We start from the raw sequence: 25,730 nt of genomic DNA, 5'->3' as shown, positions 1-25,730 counted from the left end.
CAGATTTGGAAAGATGTAGGTTGCAGTAGATACTGGGAGATGAAGAAGCTTGCACAGGATGGAGTAGCATGAAGAGCTGCATCAAATCAGTCTGTGGACTGAAGACCACAACAACAACAGTCACCTAGGTTCCAGAAAGAATCAAATAGTTTCGTAGATGGCTCTTCCATTGTTCTTGCAGAGCAATTTATTTGACATGTGCAGATTCGGTTGGTAAAAACTTTTCACTTAACCAACTGTCCTGTTATGGTTATAAACTCTTGTACAATATTTCAGGGAGTTTTCCTTTTGTTGATCTTCCAAGTCTCCATATTTCATTTGTATTTTCTTACTCTCTGTTTTAATGGTGACTGACAATTCTCTATGATTCCCTCTTTCAGCCCTATAGCAAATAATACAATAAAAACAGCTATTATGAACACCAAAAGTAAAATTTGAGACAAGTGTATTATATTGCATTAGCATTTTCAAAACAGGTTATTTTGTTGTTAAAACATGTATACAAATGGAGCTAGTTGGTTAGGTGAATACAAGGCTATAAATGCGAAATCAAATAGTGGTAATGCAGGGATAAGTTTAATAATGTAAAAAGTGATAAAATGTGACCTTTGTTTTGCAGTACATTCTGATTACATTAATTTACCATATTTTTCTTCTGAATAGTTGTCCATAGTAATGATTATTTGGTATAACGGAACTACAAAACTTTGAAACTCACCATGCTTTGTAGACTTGCTTCACTTGTAGTCTGAAATAATAAACAGCTGCTTCACTTGCTAAGTAAAGTACCACCATTTGGCACCACATAGCTCAACTACTTAGGATAATGTCATTATCAGGAGAAAGAAAACTGGCGTTCCATGGATCAAAACGTGGAATGTCAGGTCCTTTAATTGGGCAGGTAGGGTAGAAAATTTAAAAAGAGAAATGAATATGTTAAAGTTAGATGTAGTTGGAATAAGTAAAGTTTGGTGGCGGGGGAACAGGACTTTTGGTCAGGTGAATACAGGGCTATAAATACAAAATCAGATAGGTGTAATGCAGGATTTGGTTTAAAAAATAGGAATGCGGGTAAGCTGTACAAGTTTATATGCAGACTAGCTCCGCAGATGAGGAGAAGATTGAGGAAATGTATGATGAGGTAAAAGAAATTATTCAAATAGTTAAGGGGGCCAAAAATTTAATAGTCATGGGGGACTGGAATTCGATAGTAGGAAAAGAAAGCAAAGGAAAAGTAGTATGTGTATATGGACTGGGGGAAAGGAATGAAAGAGAAAGCCACATGGTAGAATTTTGCACAGAAAATAATTGAACGCCAACATTTGGTTTAAGAATTAGAGAAGGTTGTATATGTGGAAGAGACCTGGAGACTCCGGAAGGTTTCAGATTGATTATGTAATGGTTAGAAAGAGATTTAGGAACCAGATTTTAAATTGTAAGACATTTCCAGTGGCAGATGTGGACTCTGACCACAGTTTATTGGTTATGTATGAACTGCAGATTAAAACTGAAGAAACTGCAAAAAGGCGGAAATTTAAGGAGATGGGACATAGATAAACTGAAAGAATCAGAGGCTGTAGAGGGTTTCAGAGGGAGTGTTAGGGAATGACTGACAAGAACAGGGGAAGTGAGACACTTAAAGTAGTAAAGGAGTTTTGCTATTTGGGGAGCAAAATAACTGATGATGGTCGAAGTAGAGAGGATATAAAATGTAGACTGACAATGGCAAAAAAAGCGTTTCTGAAGAAGAGAAGTTTGTTAACATCGAGTATAGATTTAAGTGTCAGGAAGTCATTTCTGAAAGTATTTGTATGGAGTGTAGCCATGTATGGAAGTGAATCATGGACGATAAATAGTTTGGACAAGAAGAGAATAGAAGCTTTTGAAATGTGGTGCTACAGAAGAATGCTGAAGATTAGATTGGTAGATCACATAACTATTGAGGAGGTATTGAATAGAATTGGGGAGAATTTGTGGCACAACTTGACAAGAAGAACGGATAGGTTGGTAGGACATGTCGTGAGACATCAGGGGTTTACCAATTTAGTATTGGAGAGTAAAAATCATAGAGAGAGACCGAGAGATGGATATACTAAGCAGATTTGGAAAGATGTAGGTTGCAGTAGATACTGGGAGATGAAGAAGCTTGCACAGGATGGAGTAGCATGAAGAGCTGCATCAAATCAGTCTGTGGACTGAAGACCACAACAACAACAGTCACCTAGGTTCCAGAAAGAATCAAATAGTTTCGTAGATGGCTCTTCCATTGTTCTTGCAGAGCAATTTATTTGACATGTGCAGATTCGGTTGGTAAAAACTTTTCACTTAACCAACTGTCCTGTTATGGTTATAAACTCTTGTACAATATTTCAGGGAGTTTTCCTTTTGTTGATCTTCCAAGTCTCCATATTTCATTTGTATTTTCTTACTCTCTGTTTTAATGGTGACTGACAATTCTATATGATTCCCTCTTTCAGCCCTATAGCAAATAATACAATAAAAACAGCTATTATGAACACCAAAAGTAAAATTTGAGACAAGTGTATTATATTGCATTAGCATTTTCAAAACAGGTTATTTTGTTGTTAAAACATGTATACAAATGGAGCTAGTTGGTTAGGTGAATACAAGGCTATAAATGCGAAATCAAATAGTGGTAATGCAGGGATAAGTTTAATAATGTAAAAAGTGATAAAATGTGACCTTTGTTTTGCAGTACATTCTGATTACATTAATTTACCATATTTTTCTTCTGAATAGTTGTCCATAGTAATGATTATTTGGTATAACGGAACTACAAAACTTTGAAACTCACCATGCTTTGTAGACTTGCTTCACTTGTAGTCTGAAATAATAAACAGCTGCTTCACTTGCTAAGTAAAGTACCACCATTTGGCACCACATAGCTCAACTACTTAGGATAATGTCATTATCAGGAGAAAGAAAACTGGCGTTCCATGGATCAAAACGTGGAATGTCAGGTCCTTTAATTGGGCAGGTAGGGTAGAAAATTTAAAAAGAGAAATGAATATGTTAAAGTTAGATGTAGTTGGAATAAGTAAAGTTTGGTGGCGGGGGAACAGGACTTTTGGTCAGGTGAATACAGGGCTATAAATACAAAATCAGATAGGTGTAATGCAGGATTTGGTTTAAAAAATAGGAATGCGGGTAAGCTGTACAAGTTTATATGCAGACTAGCTCCGCAGATGAGGAGAAGATTGAGGAAATGTATGATGAGGTAAAAGAAATTATTCAAATAGTTAAGGGGGCCAAAAATTTAATAGTCATGGGGGACTGGAATTCGATAGTAGGAAAAGAAAGCAAAGGAAAAGTAGTATGTGTATATGGACTGGGGGAAAGGAATGAAAGAGAAAGCCACATGGTAGAATTTTGCACAGAAAATAATTGAACGCCAACATTTGGTTTAAGAATTAGAGAAGGTTGTATATGTGGAAGAGACCTGGAGACTCCGGAAGGTTTCAGATTGATTATGTAATGGTTAGAAAGAGATTTAGGAACCAGATTTTAAATTGTAAGACATTTCCAGTGGCAGATGTGGACTCTGACCACAGTTTATTGGTTATGTATGAACTGCAGATTAAAACTGAAGAAACTGCAAAAAGGCGGAAATTTAAGGAGATGGGACATAGATAAACTGAAAGAATCAGAGGCTGTAGAGGGTTTCAGAGGGAGTGTTAGGGAATGACTGACAAGAACAGGGGAAGTGAGACACTTAAAGTAGTAAAGGAGTTTTGCTATTTGGGGAGCAAAATAACTGATGATGGTCGAAGTAGAGAGGATATAAAATGTAGACTGACAATGGCAAAAAAAGCGTTTCTGAAGAGGAGAAGTTTGTTAACATCGAGTATAGATTTAAGTGTCAGGAAGTCATTTCTGAAAGTATTTGTATGGAGTGTAGCCATGTATGGAAGTGAATCATGGACGATAAATAGTTTGGACAAGAAGAGAATAGAAGCTTTTGAAATGTGGTGCTACAGAAGAATGCTGAAGATTAGATTGGTAGATCACATAACTATTGAGGAGGTATTGAATAGAATTGGGGAGAATTTGTGGCACAACTTGACAAGAAGAACGGATAGGTTGGTAGGACATGTCGTGAGACATCAGGGGTTTACCAATTTAGTATTGGAGAGTAAAAATCATAGAGAGAGACCGAGAGATGGATATACTAAGCAGATTTGGAAAGATGTAGGTTGCAGTAGATACTGGGAGATGAAGAAGCTTGCACAGGATGGAGTAGCATGAAGAGCTGCATCAAATCAGTCTGTGGACTGAAGACCACAACAACAACAGTCACCTAGGTTCCAGAAAGAATCAAATAGTTTCGTAGATGGCTCTTCCATTGTTCTTGCAGAGCAATTTATTTGACATGTGCAGATTCGGTTGGTAAAAACTTTTCACTTAACCAACTGTCCTGTTATGGTTATAAACTCTTGTACAATATTTCAGGGAGTTTTCCTTTTGTTGATCTTCCAAGTCTCCATATTTCATTTGTATTTTCTTACTCTCTGTTTTAATGGTGACTGACAATTCTATATGATTCCCTCTTTCAGCCCTATAGCAAATAATACAATAAAAACAGCTATTATGAACACCAAAAGTAAAATTTGAGACAAGTGTATTATATTGCATTAGCATTTTCAAAACAGGTTATTTTGTTGTTAAAACATGTATACAAATGGAGCTAGTTGGTTAGGTGAATACAAGGCTATAAATGCGAAATCAAATAGTGGTAATGCAGGGATAAGTTTAATAATGTAAAAAGTGATAAAATGTGACCTTTGTTTTGCAGTACATTCTGATTACATTAATTTACCATATTTTTCTTCTGAATAGTTGTCCATAGTAATGATTATTTGGTATAACGGAACTACAAAACTTTGAAACTCACCATGCTTTGTAGACTTGCTTCACTTGTAGTCTGAAATAATAAACAGCTGCTTCACTTGCTAAGTAAAGTACCACCATTTGGCACCACATAGCTCAACTACTTAGGATAATGTCATTATCAGGAGAAAGAAAACTGGCGTTCCATGGATCAAAACGTGGAATGTCAGGTCCTTTAATTGGGCAGGTAGGGTAGAAAATTTAAAAAGAGAAATGAATATGTTAAAGTTAGATGTAGTTGGAATAAGTAAAGTTTGGTGGCGGGGGAACAGGACTTTTGGTCAGGTGAATACAGGGCTATAAATACAAAATCAGATAGGTGTAATGCAGGATTTGGTTTAAAAAATAGGAATGCGGGTAAGCTGTACAAGTTTATATGCAGACTAGCTCCGCAGATGAGGAGAAGATTGAGGAAATGTATGATGAGGTAAAAGAAATTATTCAAATAGTTAAGGGGGCCAAAAATTTAATAGTCATGGGGGACTGGAATTCGATAGTAGGAAAAGAAAGCAAAGGAAAAGTAGTATGTGTATATGGACTGGGGGAAAGGAATGAAAGAGAAAGCCACATGGTAGAATTTTGCACAGAAAATAATTGAACGCCAACATTTGGTTTAAGAATTAGAGAAGGTTGTATATGTGGAAGAGACCTGGAGACTCCGGAAGGTTTCAGATTGATTATGTAATGGTTAGAAAGAGATTTAGGAACCAGATTTTAAATTGTAAGACATTTCCAGTGGCAGATGTGGACTCTGACCACAGTTTATTGGTTATGTATGAACTGCAGATTAAAACTGAAGAAACTGCAAAAAGGCGGAAATTTAAGGAGATGGGACATAGATAAACTGAAAGAATCAGAGGCTGTAGAGGGTTTCAGAGGGAGTGTTAGGGAATGACTGACAAGAACAGGGGAAGTGAGACACTTAAAGTAGTAAAGGAGTTTTGCTATTTGGGGAGCAAAATAACTGATGATGGTCGAAGTAGAGAGGATATAAAATGTAGACTGACAATGGCAAAAAAAGCGTTTCTGAAGAAGAGAAGTTTGTTAACATCGAGTATAGATTTAAGTGTCAGGAAGTCATTTCTGAAAGTATTTGTATGGAGTGTAGCCATGTATGGAAGTGAATCATGGACGATAAATAGTTTGGACAAGAAGAGAATAGAAGCTTTTGAAATGTGGTGCTACAGAAGAATGCTGAAGATTAGATTGGTAGATCACATAACTATTGAGGAGGTATTGAATAGAATTGGGGAGAATTTGTGGCACAACTTGACAAGAAGAACGGATAGGTTGGTAGGACATGTCGTGAGACATCAGGGGTTTACCAATTTAGTATTGGAGAGTAAAAATCATAGAGAGAGACCGAGAGATGGATATACTAAGCAGATTTGGAAAGATGTAGGTTGCAGTAGATACTGGGAGATGAAGAAGCTTGCACAGGATGGAGTAGCATGAAGAGCTGCATCAAATCAGTCTGTGGACTGAAGACCACAACAACAACAGTCACCTAGGTTCCAGAAAGAATCAAATAGTTTCGTAGATGGCTCTTCCATTGTTCTTGCAGAGCAATTTATTTGACATGTGCAGATTCGGTTGGTAAAAACTTTTCACTTAACCAACTGTCCTGTTATGGTTATAAACTCTTGTACAATATTTCAGGGAGTTTTCCTTTTGTTGATCTTCCAAGTCTCCATATTTCATTTGTATTTTCTTACTCTCTGTTTTAATGGTGACTGACAATTCTCTATGATTCCCTCTTTCAGCCCTATAGCAAATAATACAATAAAAACAGCTATTATGAACACCAAAAGTAAAATTTGAGACAAGTGTATTATATTGCATTAGCATTTTCAAAACAGGTTATTTTGTTGTTAAAACATGTATACAAATGGAGCTAGTTGGTTAGGTGAATACAAGGCTATAAATGCGAAATCAAATAGTGGTAATGCAGGGATAAGTTTAATAATGTAAAAAGTGATAAAATGTGACCTTTGTTTTGCAGTACATTCTGATTACATTAATTTACCATATTTTTCTTCTGAATAGTTGTCCATAGTAATGATTATTTGGTATAACGGAACTACAAAACTTTGAAACTCACCATGCTTTGTAGACTTGCTTCACTTGTAGTCTGAAATAATAAACAGCTGCTTCACTTGCTAAGTAAAGTACCACCATTTGGCACCACATAGCTCAACTACTTAGGATAATGTCATTATCAGGAGAAAGAAAACTGGCGTTCCATGGATCAAAACGTGGAATGTCAGGTCCTTTAATTGGGCAGGTAGGGTAGAAAATTTAAAAAGAGAAATGAATATGTTAAAGTTAGATGTAGTTGGAATAAGTAAAGTTTGGTGGCGGGGGAACAGGACTTTTGGTCAGGTGAATACAGGGCTATAAATACAAAATCAGATAGGTGTAATGCAGGATTTGGTTTAAAAAATAGGAATGCGGGTAAGCTGTACAAGTTTATATGCAGACTAGCTCCGCAGATGAGGAGAAGATTGAGGAAATGTATGATGAGGTAAAAGAAATTATTCAAATAGTTAAGGGGGCCAAAAATTTAATAGTCATGGGGGACTGGAATTCGATAGTAGGAAAAGAAAGCAAAGGAAAAGTAGTATGTGTATATGGACTGGGGGAAAGGAATGAAAGAGAAAGCCACATGGTAGAATTTTGCACAGAAAATAATTGAACGCCAACATTTGGTTTAAGAATTAGAGAAGGTTGTATATGTGGAAGAGACCTGGAGACTCCGGAAGGTTTCAGATTGATTATGTAATGGTTAGAAAGAGATTTAGGAACCAGATTTTAAATTGTAAGACATTTCCAGTGGCAGATGTGGACTCTGACCACAGTTTATTGGTTATGTATGAACTGCAGATTAAAACTGAAGAAACTGCAAAAAGGCGGAAATTTAAGGAGATGGGACATAGATAAACTGAAAGAATCAGAGGCTGTAGAGGGTTTCAGAGGGAGTGTTAGGGAATGACTGACAAGAACAGGGGAAAGGAATACAGTAGAAGAAGAAGAATGGGTAGCCTTAAGAGACAAAATTGTGAAGGCAAGCAGGTAAAAAGAAGGGTCTAATAGAAATCCTTGAGTAACACAGTAGATATTGAATTTTATCGATGAAAGGAGAAAATATAAAAATGCAATAAATGAAGCAGGTGAAAAGGAATACAAACATCTAAAAAAATAAGATTGACAGTCAGTGCAAAAAGGCTAAGCAGGAATGGCCAGAGGAAAAATGTAAAGATATAGAAGCATATATCACTAGGGGTAAGCTAGATACTGTTATACAGGAAAATTAGATACCTTTGTAGAAAAGAGAACCACCTGTGTGAATATCAAGAGCTCCGATGGAAAACCAGTCCTATTCAAAGAAGGGAAACCAGAAAGGTGGAAGGAGTATATAGAGGATCTATACAAGGGAGATGTACTTGAGGGCAATATTATGGAAATGGAAGAGGACATAGAGGAAGATGGGAAGGGAGACATGATACTGCATGAAGAATTTGACAAAGCACTAAAAGATGTACGTCAAAACAAGGCCCAGAGAGTAGACAACATTCTGTTTCTGTTACTATTAGCCTTGGGGGAGCCAGCCATGACAAAACTCTTCCGCCTGGTGAACAAGATGTATGACACAAGCGAAATACCCTCAGGCTTCTAGAAGAATATAATAATCCAAATTTCAAAGAAAGCAGTTGCTGACAGGTGTGAAAATTACCAAACTATTAGTTTAATAAGTCATGGCTGCAAATACTAACATGAAACATTTACAGAAAAATGGGAAATCTGGTAGAAGCTGACCTGGGGGAATATCAGTTTGGACTCTGGAGAAATGTAGTAACATGTGAGGCAATGCTGACCCTCTAACTTCTCATAGAAGATAGGTTAAGGAAAGGCAAACCTATGTTTATAGCCTCTTTAGACTTAGAGAAAGCTTTTGACAATGTTGACGGGAATACTCTCTTTCAAATTCTAAAGGTGGCGGGGGTAAAATACAGGGAGCACAAGACTATTTACATTTTGTACAGAAACCAGATGGCAGTCGAGGGGCATGAAAGGGAAGCAGTCGTTGAGAAGGGAGTGAGACAGGGTTGTAGCCTATCCCCGATGTTATTCAATCTGTATATTGACCAAGCAGTAAAAGAAACTAAAGAGAAATTTGGAGTAGGGAATTAAAAGTCCAGGAAGAAGAAATAACTTTGACGTTTGTCAACAAACTTGTAATTCTGTCAGAGACAGCAATTAACCTGGAAGAGCAGTTTAACGGAATGGACAGTGCCATGAAAGGAGGATATAAGATGAACATCAACAAAAGCAAAACGTGGATAATGGAATGCAGTCTAATTAAATCAGGTGATGGTGAGGGAATTAGGTTAGGAAATGAGACACTTAAAGTAGTAAATGTGTTTTGCTATTTGGGAAGCAAAATAACTGAAGATGGTCGAAGTAGGGAGGATGTAAAATGTAGACTGGCAATGACAAGAAAAGCATTTCTGGAGAAAAGAAATTTGTTAACGTCCAGTGTATATTTAAGTGTCAGGAAGTCCTTTCTGAAGATGGCGTGTGGCTGGGTATGAAAGTGAAACATGGATGATAAATTGTTTAGACAAGAAGAGAATAGAAGCTTCTGAAATGTGGTGCTAGAGAAGAATGCTGAAAATTATAAGGGCAGACCACGTAACTAGTAAGGAAGTAGGTGCTGAACAGAATTTAGGAGAAGAGAAATTTGTGGTACAATGTGACTAAAAGAAGGAGTCAGTAGGATACATTCTGAGGCATCAAGGGATCACCAATTTAGTACTGTAGGGAAGTGTGGGTGTTAAAAATCGTAGAGGGAGACCGAGAGATGAATGCAGTAAGCAGATTCAGAGGGATGTGGGTTGTCGTAGTTACTCGGAGATGATGAGGATTGTACAAGGATAGAGTAGCACAGAGAGCTGCATCAAACCAGTCTTTGGACTGAAGACCACAATAACAACTTCAGCAACAGCTCAACTAGGGATTTCATTTACTATACTGTGGAAGAGGTCCCATAATGCTGAGTGTACCAAACCTCTGTTCTTACAACACAATGTTTCTAGTCTTAGACCACGTGTGCTTCGATCGTCTCATATAGTCTCCCTCATTGTTTCTTCAGTTCCAGTAAGCTACACATCTGTTGTTGATAGGTCACCAATGCATTATTTCTGTTACACATTCATTCACTCTTTTGAGGGTACTATTGTTGCACTTTGAAAACAGAAAGTATGTATTTTTGATGTATAAAGCCATGATCCTCTTATGAAAATTAATTAACTCTTGTGTATTCTCCTGACAGAAAATTCAATATTCTTGCCATTCTATACTGTTGTTGCAACATATTTTTTCTCTTGTGAAACTGGGCTCTCATATACTATCACTCATTCATTCATTAGTTTTCTGCTCTGTGTCCAGGTTCTTGCTGTCTCAATTTCGTGTGATCAGTGACTTCCTTTTTCCGTTTCAATGGTTCTTCAGATTCACGAGGAGTTGAGTCCATACCCTTCCTATTTTTCTCTCTCCCTCAATATTTCTTTGACAACTGTTTGTATCATTTCTTATCTTCTTAGCAGCATATGCCCAGCTCAGGCCTTTTGGTTATTTTTATTTCAGCTAGTAACGGCCTCTCTTACCTGTCTTCATAGCACTTCCTTTCTCACCATGTCAACACCTCCTCCCCCCCTCCCCCGACCCTCCTCTCATATTTCAATAGCCAAATGCTCCAGCCTTTCCCCCTCATAACCAGGCAAGGTGGCACTGTGGCCGAGAAACTGTTCCAGAGGAGAAAGGCTCACTTTCCTATCCAACCATCCTGATTTAATTTTTCAGTGTAGCCTCTAGATCAGTTGCACATGGCAAAACATTCTATGCCCTACATTCGTATTCTCTTCCCAAGTTCATCAGGTGCTGTAGTTGTGTGCTTCATACAACAACTAAGATGTCAATGAGGGAGGAGGCTGGTGTGATGAGCAATGGGGTAGGAAGGAGGGAGACTACTGAGAAAACTGTATGGGTGAGGGTACATCACATTACAAAACCATACTAAGGCAGAGATGGGGAATACAGTGCTGGCAAACAGTGCCCAGAGCTATTGGAGGACTGAAGTATAGATTGTGGGGATAATTTCAAACTGTGCAATTCAGACAAGCTGGAGAAATTGTCCAGTAGGCATGAGTTGAGAAGCTTCTTTTAAGCTGACTATGGTGTGCTCATGTTGTCTGTGGCTACAGGTTGTAGTGGCCATTTCCATCACTAAACATGAAGCAAGGGTTAAGGATTTTGGAAAGCCTATCAGCAAGCTGGGACATGTGAGTACCACCAGAGTACCCATGGCCATTACACAGACTTAGTACCTTTTCCCTTCAAAGGACATTTAACTTACATGGTAATACATTATTGACAGGAAATACATAGTTACAGATAGACCAATACTGTATAATTGTTCTAATAACAATGTTATAGAACACATTTTTGCTGTCCATTGCCAGTGATAAGAAATGTTGGTCTTAGTGGCAACAGTGAATTTTATATAATGTGGTCCTATGTTGCTAACAAAACCATCATGCGAGTTAGCAACAGATGACTAAGCTTCCAATTCCTCGTTAAAGGATTGTAGTTTTTCCTTGTAATCTGGAGCACCCAACGAAAATGTAATCTGCATCCTCTTCTTCCCCACAAGAGCAGAAAGGTTTCTCTATGATGTGCAGCCTGTGGAGATGTTTATGGAGACATCATTGGTTTAATTTGAGTGTGGCTATTAGAGAGATGAGGTGCCTAAGCATTACATTTGGATGATATTTTGTGGAATAGGGGACCAACAAACAAATTTTTGCATACATTTTGCCTTTGTATCTTCTTGTTTCCTCCCATTTCTGTTGCTAGTCTTCTATAATATGTGTGTGTAGGACATACTGATAATCTTAACTGAGATTGCAGTCAAGTTGGCATGCCCTGTCACAGCAGCTACTGTGGCTAAGAAGTTGACAGCTTCATTGTCAGTGATCCCACAGTGTGATTTGACACACATGAAATTAATGGAATGGCCTTCACGCAATGATTCTAACACTTTGATAATCTTGTATACAATGGGGTTGTCACTCAAACACGTGATGAAATTGCTAAGTTCTGTTAGAGAAGATAGAGTCAATGACTTGAAATATAGAGGTGCTATAGTCTGTGAGCAGAAACAAAGTGTTTGTAACATCACAAGAAGTTCTGCAGTCATGATATGTGCCTCTGCTGCAAACTTCTGTAAACAAGTTATGCAGTATGCACTTAGACAGTTGCTGGTTTTGGAGGCTTCAGAATAGATATGTATTGCCTCCAGATACTCTCTTCAAAACTGTGCCAGAATTTTATTGTTAATTTGAGCCTCTTGATCAAAGATAATGCCAGTTATTAAGTTCACCTTAGAAAATGTAAATGGGAATGGGATGCTAAAACTATTCAGTCTAGGTGTTCTAATGATCTTCCGTGAAATCTCCTGAGTATCTAATTAAGCTTGTACTAGGGGAGGAAGAGTTCTTGTGATTCACAAGCATTCAGTTAAGCATTGTATGGTTGGGGTTGAGGTGGATGGAAACTTTTGTAGGCCAGCACTCAACACTTATTACGACATAAAGCCAGATAGAAACACATGAAATAAATGTGCAACCATAAAGTTGGAAACGGGTAATTTCGTCGTAGGCTAAGACAGGCACGTCATGAAAAGAAACCTATTAGATACCAAGTCCAAGTAAGAGTCCGGGGGCAGGGGGTGTAGGCACAGTCCAAATAGCAAACCAAACAGTCCAGAATCCCACAGAAATCACTGTAAAACACCAACATAGGAAAACAGTGAAGTGGCTTAAAACACACAATGGTCAGCTTACATGATATGCTACAACATTATTATTCCCGACAGCTCTCAGCATTTCTGCTGATTATTATTCCAGTTACACAGATCTCTTGTATGTTTTCCATACTGATGCCCAATGGGATTGCTAAATCCTTCCCTCCTTGAAGCAATCCAAAGGACTGAAAATGTCCTGGCCAATACACAGGAGAATTCCTGGTGTGTGATGTAGAAATGGTACCGTTACCAGCTGGATGATTTCTTCTGCTTTGGGCTTTGCCTTGTAAAAAGAAGTCAGTAGAGATTCTGGCTTATACACTTCCATTGGTGTGAGCTGTGTCTCAGAGTGAGATACTGGAAGGATCTGTTGAGTCATCAAAGTGGGGTTGCTGGTTGTCATTGGAGCTCAGAGGAGACACCAACCATGCTGACACTTGATGGGTTGATGATAGCTTTTGGTGTGTGTCCCAGATGCCACAAACATGGCTAGTTTCGGTGACTTTGAAGTTGGCCCCTGGATATTGCAACTGTCACAAACTGGTAACTGATGAAGTGTGTGGCCCACACGTGCATGCCCACACTGGAGTGCCAACTTCGAATGATATGGTGTTGCCATCCTCTTACTCTGGCTGTAGGAAGAGCAGATAGAGAAGTGCTTATAAGGTGACTCATGAAGCAGCACTGCCAAATTGTGGCCTTTGATGGATGTTGCCATATAGCTAGGAAAACTATTTAAAGCTCATTCAGAAATGGTTGTGGCTAAGTATTTGAATATTTGAGTTTTAAAAATACACACAAATTTGTCAGCATGGCAGTTGTATCCAGGGTGGAACAGGGATGTGGTTAGTGGTTAGTGGTTAGTGGTTAGATGTTTACTGTTGCTGTCATTGCACAAGTGCTTAGTCAGCTGCCGTAACTGTGTTCCTTTCAGTTATAATGGTTTGTAGGTGGAGAAGCTCATCAGTAAAGCTGCAGAGTTGGCTATTCTGATGGTATGCTATAGCTTGACGACGTACGGGATAGCCGAGAATTTATTTATTTTGTCCACAGACCTTTTAGTACAATAGTACCAGACTTGTCAGAAACATTACAGAAGTAACATATACATATAAAACAATTAAACAAAGTATGATAGGATAAGGTGAGACTAGGACAGGAAGTCTGCCGTGGCCTAATCAAAGAAACTGTCCCAATATTCATCTTATCAATTTGGGGAACCATGGAAAACACAAGTCAGGATGACCAGAACTTAGAACTAACCCCGGTCCTCCCAAATGCAAATTCAGTACATTAAGACTTAAGTAGCCACCTCACATAGTACATGATTGGAAGGGGAATCAGAAATATGTCATCTACATTGTGAGAGCAACATGCACATAAGTGAACAAGAAATTCTGAAAATAAAAACACTACTGAAAAAGAGAGAACACATGAATACATTACATAACACTGCCGAAATACTCAACATGCACAATAAGTAAATCACTGATGTAGGTAAACCATGGAACTTTGATATAAAATATCCCCCAGAAAAAAAACCCACAAGCACATTATACAGCGCTGCTGAAAAGTATGATGCATGAACACACAAAAACCTGCTGACACTATATCCATCACAATTGGGATGGATCAGATCCATTTTCAGTGGTGTAAAATAACTGCATCTGAAACAGAGGAAACAGAAACTCAACAACCCAAACATTCTTTGCAAAGATAAACACAGCATAGATGGTACATCAGTTAACAAAACCAATCAAAAGAACTCAACAATAAATGATGGCCTAGTAATCCTGTAAGCCAACATATTTATTTACATTGTAGAAACGCTTCTCAACAAGAAATTATTTTAACTCTGATGTAAAAACAGTTTCTGTCTGCAACCTCTTTGTGTATGTTGGCAGTGCACCAAAGAATGGCGCCGAAGTGGCTCACGTGTTTTTGAGTACATGTTGTCATGGCTTGTTCTATTTGGAGAGTATTTGCAAGTATTATAATTGTGGTAATTGAAGTTGGCTTCTAGGTCACCAAGTCTAGCTCTTTTCGACAACACACATTTGTATACAGAGTGGTAGAAATAGTTTGGAAAGCACGTAAGGGTGTTGCAGGATAAGTTGTGCTTAGAAATAATTGTAAAGAAAAAAATTTGATACATTGTGCTCTTTCTGAATTAATTAGCATTGATGTTAGCCAATCACGCTAATGCATGTGCTTATTCAAGTGGCCTGCCAGAGATGATGTCACCAAATGTGTTCATTGTTTGGTTTCCTAAAATCTAACAGGAGAGTGACAAAAAAAAATTGAACATGGGACGATAGTAAGGATCAAGCATGAGCCAAAGGCTGGACAGTCCTATGCACTCCCTCCTACTCTGTAAGAGCAACTGACACTAATTGTATCTGGCAGTCCACTTGAATTTGTGTGTGCAGTGGTCTAGTTATCTAACTTCATGCTAATTAAGTCAGAAATGGTGCAATGTATTGAATTTTTTTCTTGACAATTATTTTTCAACACCCTTACAAGCTCTTCATACTGTTTCTGATCACCCTGTATGTACAAGAAGGTACAGTAAGCAAACACAGTGTTTTAAAAAGGGACTTGCAGTGAGCCCTAGCCAAGCTACATGACAAGACTGTACCAATATTATGGGCAGAAGTTCCGGTTAGTATGATCAGGAGCAGACCTAGCTGATGTGATGCTCGGCAGAGTGTTAATTTCAGTGTGTTTTTGAGTTGATGCAATACCCATTGAAAAGCCTGGGCCAGCACACTTTTTTTGCGTTTCTCTGCATAAGAGGTTCAAAAATGAGGGCTTTTGGTTACTTGAGGCAAGAATTCAGTCCAATAACTGTTTTTTATTCAGGGAGACTTGCAAATATTTTAAGATTAATCGGAAACATAACTCTGGTTGCGTTGAGAGATTCCTCGCTTAGGATGTACCCCTTGTTGGTGACAATAAGTTGGGCAAAGATGTTTTAACATATTGTAATTAAGGGAACGTGGTGAAAGTGTCTCGGGCATGATTTACTTATTACGCAGAAATTCAGTATTTGTTTCGCTTATGATAATATTGTCTAGGTAATTTACACATTGTGGAATATCTTCTGCAAGTTGTTTAAAGTATTTTTGGAATATTCCAGAGGCTGTGGTGACCCAGAATGGAATTCTGTTGTATTGGTACAATCCAAAAGGAATGTTGTTGACAAGAATTTGGTCCAGCTTAAACATGACAGAAAGCTTTATACAAAGTTTTTCTCAATTTTCTCAGGTTACTAAATGATATAAGTAGATTATTGAGTGTAAAATACAGACACAGTGTGTGTGTGTTGAGAGCAAAAAGTTTTTGATTGTAAGATTGGTCATCACAGAGAAGGTGATGGAACAGGTCACTTTATTGTGTCAGCAGTACAGTTAATTGCCCAGGAGCAGTTTCATGCTAGTCATGGTCCAAATGTGGGATTTTTCAGGTTTTAATTGTTGTGTGCTATAAATTAAGTATGTAGATTGAGGTAACAGACACAGATGCCCAGTATCAAAAAGAAAAGTATCTGGCATTCCCCAAGTAGCAGCCGACAGTATTGATTTGTTGGGTGGGGGGGAGAGCATTATTGCTGCTCAACAACTGGAAACTATTTATTGGAGCTGTCGTGATGCAGGTCTAGGCAGTGATTCAGCAGGGTTGGCTATGACAAACTTCCATTGTATGTTCTGCTTTGAATCAAGTTTGGCGGATACCTCCATAGTCGCAGCATTCTTTACATGGTTGCTTGATAAAACTCTCAGGCAACTTAGCAAATGGTAGTGCTGTTTTGAAATGCTCTTGGTGAGGCAGATATAGATCTGTGTAGCCATTCTGTTGAGTGCCCTGATGAACAGCAATTTTGAGTCTTGAAAGGTATACGTGAAATGCTGAGGACCTCACATTTTGTTTCTAAGGCATTCTGTGCCACGTGAGAAGTCTTAAATGCTTTAGTGATTCAGAATATTTGTACTCACGAGCTTCACCTCCACAGTTGAGTTCTCAGCACATCTGACTGTCATGACAGAGGACCCAGGTTCAGTTGCCCGATATTGAATGAGAAATAGTGGCTCCAAGGTCTGGAAAGACAATTTGCCGGGAGAGGGTATGCAGACTCCATACTCCTCCATTCCACAAGCGAATGATGCCATATGGCAGAGGATGTCATGCTGCTAGTTGGTATTAAGTGGTCCTCTGTGCCTGATCAGGGAGTTTTCGGGCCTTGACTTACATAATACCTATGATTGGTGCTAAATGAATCATGTAATCTCTAATTAAAGAATCAGTGTAGTATTCATCCTGCTCCCATCCCTCCCTCCCCCTACACACACACACACACACACACACACACACACACACACACACACACACACACACACACCATTTCATTTATGATTGAGTCCACATACCACATAGATGTGCAATCCCAGCTGCATAAAACTGGCTAATGTCTTCCTATACTACAGGACCATGAGTCTAGCACATTGTATGTGCGTTTTTTCGTGTAAAATGATTCAGGTAACAGCACAATGAGAAGGTGGATGCATCTGCTAATGGCACTTGTTTCCACACTAAATTGTACAAATGCAGATTTATTAACAGCAAAGATGTGCACTATCATTGTGGGTCAGTAAATTGACCTGCTTAGATATGAAGTTTTAATCTCCTTTGGTAGATGATACATTCGGCTTTATCAAACAATGGAAGTGACTGGGCTGACAGAGTTGATGCTGCTGATGAATTTACTGTGATAGGTTTCAGGCAGTGCAGTACTGATGCTGTTTGCCGGTGTTTTTGTTCTAATAATTGATGAATGACTTTGAAGTTTCCCAAATGAAAGTTCACTTGGTGTAATTTCAGAAATGTCAGTGTTCTGTCCCGTAGCTCAAAATACCAGCACAAATGTTTAATTTCCAAAGTCTCTTGCCACTGTTTTTGAAACAGCACTGATTATTTATTTCCACATTAAACATTGTAAAAACATATGAAATAAATGTGACGTAATTAATCTGGTAATTGATAAATTCACTTTAGGCTAAGGCAAACAAGCTCTGAAAAGGAAACCTATCACACACTGTGTCCAAGAAAGAGTCCAGCAATCGACAAAGTTTAAATGTAACTAAAGATAATACATAAAGTTTTTTATACAGCCTTTCACCTGAGAAAGTCGTCTGCCTCTACATCAAATGCCACTAACCTACTAAATTATTTTTAGTGTTTAGTAGGAGTCAGTGATTTACTTCATTGTAAAAACTGTGTGGTTTTTCAAATATATTATAATCATGGCCTGAGTGTCCTACACACACATCATCTCTTTTGAATGTTTTGAATATTCCTTAAGTTACATTACAATAATGTTGTCAGTTTATGTCAGTTCAGTTAATTTATAATATTAAAAATTTGGTCTACCTTACTAAAAGTTTATTAAATTATTAAATAGTGATATCTTTCCTAGTTTTAGATTGTATTTCTCCTTCTTGTTTTGTATGAGATTTGTAAAAAATATATTGACCCAAAATGTTGGTTTGAACATTCCTCACGATGACATACTAAAAAATTTCTTCCAGGACCCGAAGTTTCCTCACAATGGAAAGAATAGAAGATATGTTGTTCTCAGCTATCTCTAAGGGGGATGTGCATAATGTTGGATACCTTCTTTCAAAAGGTATGTGTAAGTAAAGTGAGACATGGACTATAGTTTTATCAAGTTGGTTAATTTATCAACACTGAATGTAGGACTGTTTCAGTTTATTTCAGGTTCATCATAACTTTCTATGTACACCACAAACATTTTCTTATTTAAAAACAAAGAGAGATGAGAAACAAACTATTCTGCATTTGTTACATAGCCCCCTGCTTGAACAGCCCAGACTTAAAACTGTGAATGTAATATTAATACCTAACTCATTTTAGTGTAATTGTTTCTATGTAAAATTTGATTCATAAATTGACAGATAATACCAGTAATTTCATGTAACAAACTGTGTATAGTGACAGATCATTTAGTTTAACTTTCATTTAGAATGCTCTTGGGTTCAATTTAATGTATCTAAATTTATTTCATGAAGCTCACATTTACCAGTTACCAAAAGGAGATAACTTGGATAGAACTGACACCAACATAAAGTTGACAGATATGAGACCATTCAGACTTTTAGCGACCAAAGAATCTTTATCCAGGAGATGTACCAGGAGGAAAGCATTTTCTTTATCACACTGACTTGATTTTTTCCTCTTGTGATTTTATTAGAATAAGTTCTTCCTGGAGACAGAGCTACTGAGTACATAGATAACAGTTAAAACAAACACTAGCAAAGCAAAATACTGCAACTCGGCCAAATTTGTTGATCTGAAAAAAATACTAATGTATATTTATTGTCCATCTAAACATAAGAAACTTAGAAATAAAAATTAATAATATTATATGAAAGTGAGAGGGCATGCGGAATTTCAACAGATGAGTTGTTCTTATCTGAACATCAATGAAAAATGGCATATTGAACTGATACATCAAAATAGCAAAAGCTAATATCATATGATTCATTGCTGTCAACAGCTATTTATTTCTGAGTATACATGTTTTTCACCTTTATCTCAGTTTGTGTTGTGTGCATGTTTTATATTGCTACAAAGTCCAATTTTGGTGTGAAACTTGTAGCACCAGCACCAGTGTTGAGGAATTTTAGTAGAGTTCAGTGAAATTTCTGTGTTCATCACTTGTCATCTTAGCATGTGCAATATCTCTCTTTAAAGCTGCAATCCTAAGGACAGTTTGGTGCCAGCATTGAAACTTTTTTGCAGATTCTCCCCATGTCATCACCACTGTCAACCATTTGATTGTATTTCTAGATAAAGTCCTCTTTCAGACTTTTCCCTGCATTTTCATCTATATTCACTTATTTTGTTTGTCCATGTTTCCTAATATCTACCCATTGAGTCTCATACATCTGGGTTGATATCGGTCATCTTCATTATATGTTAAAGTTGGTCCATTAACTTCTCATGGGAGATTGAGTTAGAAAACAGTTTGCTGTAAAGCAGCTGATGATGAAGCATAGTATCACTCATATGGCAAACACATGTCAACGATCTCAGCTGATTTCTGACAGTAGTGATTTCACCGCCGTGCGTCAATGTACACTCTTTCTGAATATTTGATATTGATAGTACAGTCTTCCCTTTTGGTTTTCAAGTTTCTGCTTGTGGAAGCATTTAAGCCTTTGTATGTTTCAGCTGTAGGGAGTCCAAGTTTTAAGAGCAGAATAGCACCAGTGAAGTGACAAACACCTCACGCACTATCAGTTTTGTGTCCACAGTGAGGTCTTTCTTGCTGGACCTGATACCTCAGCTGCACAGATCCTCTACTCCCTGTCTTGTTAAGAGGCATCATGCACAGGTAGCGTACTACACAGGTACAGGAAAGTATTCCATCAGCTCTTATGCTATATCTGAGGCGTATGTGCTACAATCTGAGAGGACGGCTGCTGATGCAGGTTGTGCCACCACCTTAGTTTTATAATTAATAGTGTCAAAAGTCGGTCATGTGTGTGCTCTACTGATTTACTTGCTGTTGTAGCTCTTGTGATGTGACAGCAAATGTCAGTCATGTGTGTATTGTATTTCAGTTATTTTTGTGATTCTGATTAGTTTTTTGTGCAGAAGTGTAGGCAAAGTGAGAAACTCTCTCTCTCTCTCTACATTATTCTTAAACTCAACATGTGAGCTGCCTGTTAGTATTTCAGACAATATGGAAGCTTTAGAAACATTGTGTGAAAAGGGCATGTGCCCAGTCATGCTTAAGTGCAGTTGGATTCATTTCCTCAGGTATACTCACATTAAATGTTATGATGTGGAACATGTCAGTTGAACAAAAGATCATAAGGACATTGTATGTGTGTGTGTGTGTGGGGGGGGGGGGGGGGGGGAATTATTACATAATTGTTATGCCCTCATGAAAATCCTGAGCTACATCATCATCACAACAAAGACATCCAAAGTGTCTCAGTACAGCCCACATAACAGGCCCTAGAAATGAATCAAATGCTTCTCTAACTCTTTGAAGGCTAAGAAGAGAGATTTTGCTGTTCTATACCTTGTTTGTGAAGTTACCTTGCACAGAAAATTATGCGAGTTGCGCTTTTACACATTCAAAAATCACATTACATATCAGGAATCTTTGTGATAACTTGAAAATGATTAAACAAAATTCTAATGAGCATTTTATTAGTAATAGATTGCAGCAATATATTCCCATTATTATTGCATATGCTGTGATCACAGTTATTTTAATACAGTAAAAAGACTCCATCGAAACAGGCCTCTGAAAAGCCCAACAGTACCAACCAACTGCCGTGTCATCATCAACTGATAGGCTTCACTGGATGCAGATCTGGAGGGGCACGTGGTGAGCACACTGCTCTCCCGGCCTAAGTCAGTCTTTATGAGGGGAGTCACTACTTCTTGGTAATGTAGCTCCTCAAGTGGCTGTACAAGAGCTGAGTGCACCATGCTTGCCAACAGCACTTGACAGACCCGGACTGTCACCCGTCAAGTGATATCCAAGAGTGATGGTGCTTAAATTTGGTCATCTGACAGGAACAGATGTTACCACTGCAGCAGTGCCTTTGGCTAATATAACAATAATAGTGATATAATAAAGTTGACTTCACACTTCCTGTGATGTCCATGATTAAGACACAGTGTCGAGACTGGGCCTGAAGGGTTACTGCATCTTGGAATTACATGGGTATGTTATCTGACTAGAAGTCTTTTCCAGGATTCAGATAAATGATTTTGACTAGTGGATCTCAAAGCAGTTGATAGCACCTCTCTACAGATTGTGAGAGAAGCCCAATCAGTTGCCACAGTATTTTGGACAGCTGAAGAAGGGGGGGGGGGGGGTACTTTAACTGTCAGACAAAGACCCACATATCAAACCCAGATACCCTCCTTGTTTCAAGTTTTTGCCACTGTTCTGCACTGACATCTGGCAAGAACTGTCAAACTCGCTTCAGACTGTCATCACTGCAGTGAATGAAATTAAAATTAAATCTCAATCTGTCAATGCCAGACTTTTTCAGATACTCTGTGATGAATACAATGAACATTTTGAATGTCCACTGCTTTTTACAGAAGTTCAATGACTTTCGAGAGACAGCAGTGTTAGGTTTTATGACCTCTTTGATACTGTTGTGGAGGGTTACAAAAAAGTGAAGAACTGTAGTGCTGCCAATATTTTATGGCACTACTAAGTAAAATAGCAGCACAGTCATAGCTGTTGCAAATGGGCTACAGACAACAGCCGTTGCACAGTGTGCGAAAACACAGTTGCATCAGATGCAGCAATACCAACAGCTAGTTTCCACATTGCGAGGCAGGTGCCAACGCTTGCAGTACCAATGACGCAGGAGAACGGCAATGGCAGGCCAGTTGCCATGCCTTTTGGTGGCCGCCTTGTTTTGGTGCACATGGTTTGAAGCGGTGCCCTCGCACAAGTGGGCACTGAACCTATATAAATACCCATCATTTTAGCCAAAGTCATCACAGTCTGGCAGTACCTATGAGGTGTTGTCCGCATCAGGCTATGGGGCAACACAGCTTTGCAGGCTGCGATCATGTGACTTGGACTCCACCACCAACGAGCTTGCTGTGGATCCTAAGTCCACTACCATCGTCTTGGTGCTATCCTAGATGGTGGTTCATCTTCGGGCTTCGGGCTCACTTAAGCCACAGCTGGAATTCTGCCTTGTAGGGCAGCCATTCATGAATCGGGGCAGTGCAGCTGCCATCTGCTTGTACTGGTGCAGGCAAACTAACACAGCATCCCTCCACTCGCAAGGGTGGACAACACCGCTGGGGACTGTCTTCCTCTGCACGGGGAAGACAGAATCATGGTGGGCCCGCTAATCTGCACGCATGCCTGCACAGAGCTGTGGATATCACGCATCAGCATTCCAGTCCAACACCACCACTGTAAAGGGCACCCACCCCGCACACCCACATTCTGGTGTTAGAAGTAAGATCGACATCGTTTGTCATGGCAAGTCGGGTTTTTTGCCAGAGATGGCCGGTATGTATAAATATAGGTGTTAATAAAACAGAAAGAAACTTCCACATGGGAAAAATATATTAAAAACAAAGATTCCAAGACTTACCAAGCGGGAAAGCGCCGGCAGACAGGCACATGAACAAAACACACAAACACACACACAGAATTACAAGCTTTCGCAACTGGCAGTTGCTTCGTCAGGAAAGAGGGAAGGAGAGGGAAAAATGAAAGGATGTGGGTTTTAAGGGAGAGGGTAAGGAGTCATTCCAATCCCGGGAGCGGAAAGACTTCCCTTAGGGGAAAAAAAGGACAGGTGTACACTCGCGCACACACACACACACACACACACACACACACACACACACACACACACACACACACACACACACACACACACACACATATCCATCCGCACATACACAGACACAAGCAGACATATTTAAAGGCAAAGAGTTAAGGGCAGAGATGTCAGTCGAGGCGGAAGTACAGAGGCAAAGAAGTTGTTGAAAGACAGGTGAGGTATGAGCAGCGGCAACTTGAAATTAGCGGAGGTTGAGGCCTGGCGGATATCGAGAAGAGAGGATATACTGAAGGGCGAGTTCCCATCTCCGGAGTTCGGATAGGTTGGTGTTGGTGGGAAGTATCCAGATAACTCGGACGGTGTAACACTGTGCCAAGATGTGCTGGCCGTGCATCAAGGCATGTTTAGCCACAGGGTGATCCTCATTACCAACAAACACTGTCTGCCTGTGTCCATTCATGCGAATGGACAGTTTGTTGCTGGTCATTCCCACATAGAAAGCATCACAGTGCAGGCAGGTCAGTTGGTAAATCACGTGGGTGCTTTCACATGTGGCTCTCCCTTTGATCGTGTACACCTTCCGGGTTACAGGACTGGAGTAGGTGGTGGTGGGAGGGTGCATAGGACAGGTTTTACACCGGGGGCGGTTGCAAGGGTAGGAGCCAGAGGGTAGGGGAGGTGGTTTGGGGATTTCATAGGGATGAACCAAGAGGTTACGAAGGTTAGGTGGACGGCGGAAAGACACTCTTGGTGGAGTGGGGAGGATTTCATGAAGGATGGATCTCATTTCGGGGCAGGATTTTAGGAAGTCGTATCCCTGCTGGAGAGCCACATTCAAGGTCTGATCCAGTCCCGGGAAGTATTCTGTTACAAGTGGGGCACTTTTGGGGTTCTTCTGTGAGAGGTTCTGGGTTTGAGGGGATGAGGAAGTGGCTCTGGTTATCTGCTTCTGTACCAGGTTGGGAGGGTAGTTGCGGGATGTGAAAGCTGTTTTCAGGTTGTTGGTGTAATGGTCGAGGGATTCAGGACTGGAGCAGATTTGTTTGCCACTAAGGCCTAGGCTGTAGGGAAGGGACCGTTTGATATGGAATGGGTGGCAGCTGTCATAATGGAGGTACTGTTGCTTGTTGGTGGGTTTGATGTGGACGGATGTGTGCAGCTGGCCATTGGACAGATGGAGGTCAACATCTAGGAAAGTGGCATGGGATTTGGAGTAGGACCAGGTGAATCTGATGGAACCAAAGGAGTTGAGGTTGGAGAGGAAATTCTGGAGTTGTTCTTCACTGTGAGTCCAGATCATGAAGATGTCATCAATAAATCTGTACCAAACTTTGGGTTGGCAGGCTTGGGTAACCAAGAAGGCTTCCTCTAAGCGACCCATAAATAGGTTGGCATACGAGGGGGCCATCCTGGTACCCATGGCTGTTCCCTTTAATTGTTGGTATGTCTGGCCTTCAAAAGTGAAGAAGTTGTGGGTCAGGATGAAGCTGGCTAAGGTGACGAGGAAAGAGGTTTTAGGTAGGGTGGCAGGTGATCGGCGTGAAAGGAAGTGCTCCATTGCAGCGAGGCCCTGGGTGTGCGGGATATTTGTGTATAGGGAAGTGGCATCAATGGTTACCAGGATGGTTTCTGGGGGTAACAGACTGGGTACGGATTCCAGGCGTTCGAGAAAGTGGTTGGTGTCTTTGATGAAGGATGGGAGACTGCATGTAATGGGTTGAAGGTGTTGATCTACGTAGGCAGAGATACGTTCTGTGGGGGCTTGGTAACCAGCTACAATGGGGCGGCCAGGATGTTTGGGTTTGTGAATTTTAGGAAGTAGGTAGAAGGTAGGAGTGCGAGGTGACGGTGGGGTGAGGAGTTTGATGGAGTCAGGTGAAAGGTTTTGTAGGGGGCCTAAGGGTCTGAGGATTCCTTGAAGCTCCGCCTGGACATCAGGAATGGGATTACTTCGGCAAACTTTGTATGTAGAGTTGTCTGAAAGCTGACGCAGTCCCTCAGCCACATACTCCCGACGATCAAGTACCACAGTCGTGGAACCCTTGTCGGCCGGAAGAATGATGATGGATCGGTCAGCTTTCAGATCACGGATAGCCTGGGATTCGGCTGTGGTGATGTTGGGAGTAGGATTAAGGTTTTTCAAGAAAGGTTGAGAGGCAAGGCTGGAAGTGAGAAATTCCTGGAAGGTTTGGAGAGGGTGATTTTGAGGAAGAGGAGGTGGGTCCCGCTGTGATGGAGGACGGAACTGTTGCAGGCAGGGTTCAATTTGGATAGTGTCTTGGGGAGTTGGATCATTAGGAGTGGGATCAGGATTGTTTTTCTTCGTGGCAAAGTGATATTTCCAGCAGAGACTACGAGTGTAGGACAGTAAATCCTTGACAAGGGCAGTTTGGTTGAACCTGGGAGTGGGGCTGAAGGTGAGGCCTTTGGATAGGACAGAGGTTTCGGATTGGGAGAGGGGTTTGGAGGAAAGGTTAACTACTGAATTGGGGTGTTGTGGTTCCAGATTGTGTTGACTAGAATTTTGAGGTGTTGGGGGGAGTGGAGCTGGAAGTGGGAGATTGAGTAGATGGGAGAGACTGGGTCTGTGT

The 25,730-nt window shown here is 39.8% G+C and overlaps 1 protein-coding gene across 5 annotated transcripts in view; it reads left to right on the top strand.

Moving 5' to 3' along the window:
* LOC126334655 (ankyrin-1-like) overlaps positions 1 to 25,730 on the top strand; it is a 192,591-nt gene that overhangs the window by 6,454 nt on the left and 160,407 nt on the right. For 4 of the 5 annotated variants that reach the window (XM_049997103.1, XM_049997100.1, XM_049997104.1 and 1 more), the window contains exon 2: positions 18,358 to 18,455. In XM_049997103.1, coding sequence (XP_049853060.1) covers positions 18,358 to 18,455 — 98 coding nt within the window. Of the gene's footprint in view, positions 1 to 18,357; positions 18,456 to 20,023; positions 20,187 to 25,730 lie in introns of those variants that run through there. The other variant, XM_049997105.1, reaches the window with a different exon arrangement.

Source organism: Schistocerca gregaria, chromosome 2, assembly GCF_023897955.1.
Source record: "Schistocerca gregaria isolate iqSchGreg1 chromosome 2, iqSchGreg1.2, whole genome shotgun sequence".
Lineage (NCBI taxonomy): Eukaryota > Metazoa > Arthropoda > Insecta > Orthoptera > Acrididae > Schistocerca > Schistocerca gregaria.
This window is presented reverse-complemented; position numbering and strand designations above follow the sequence as displayed.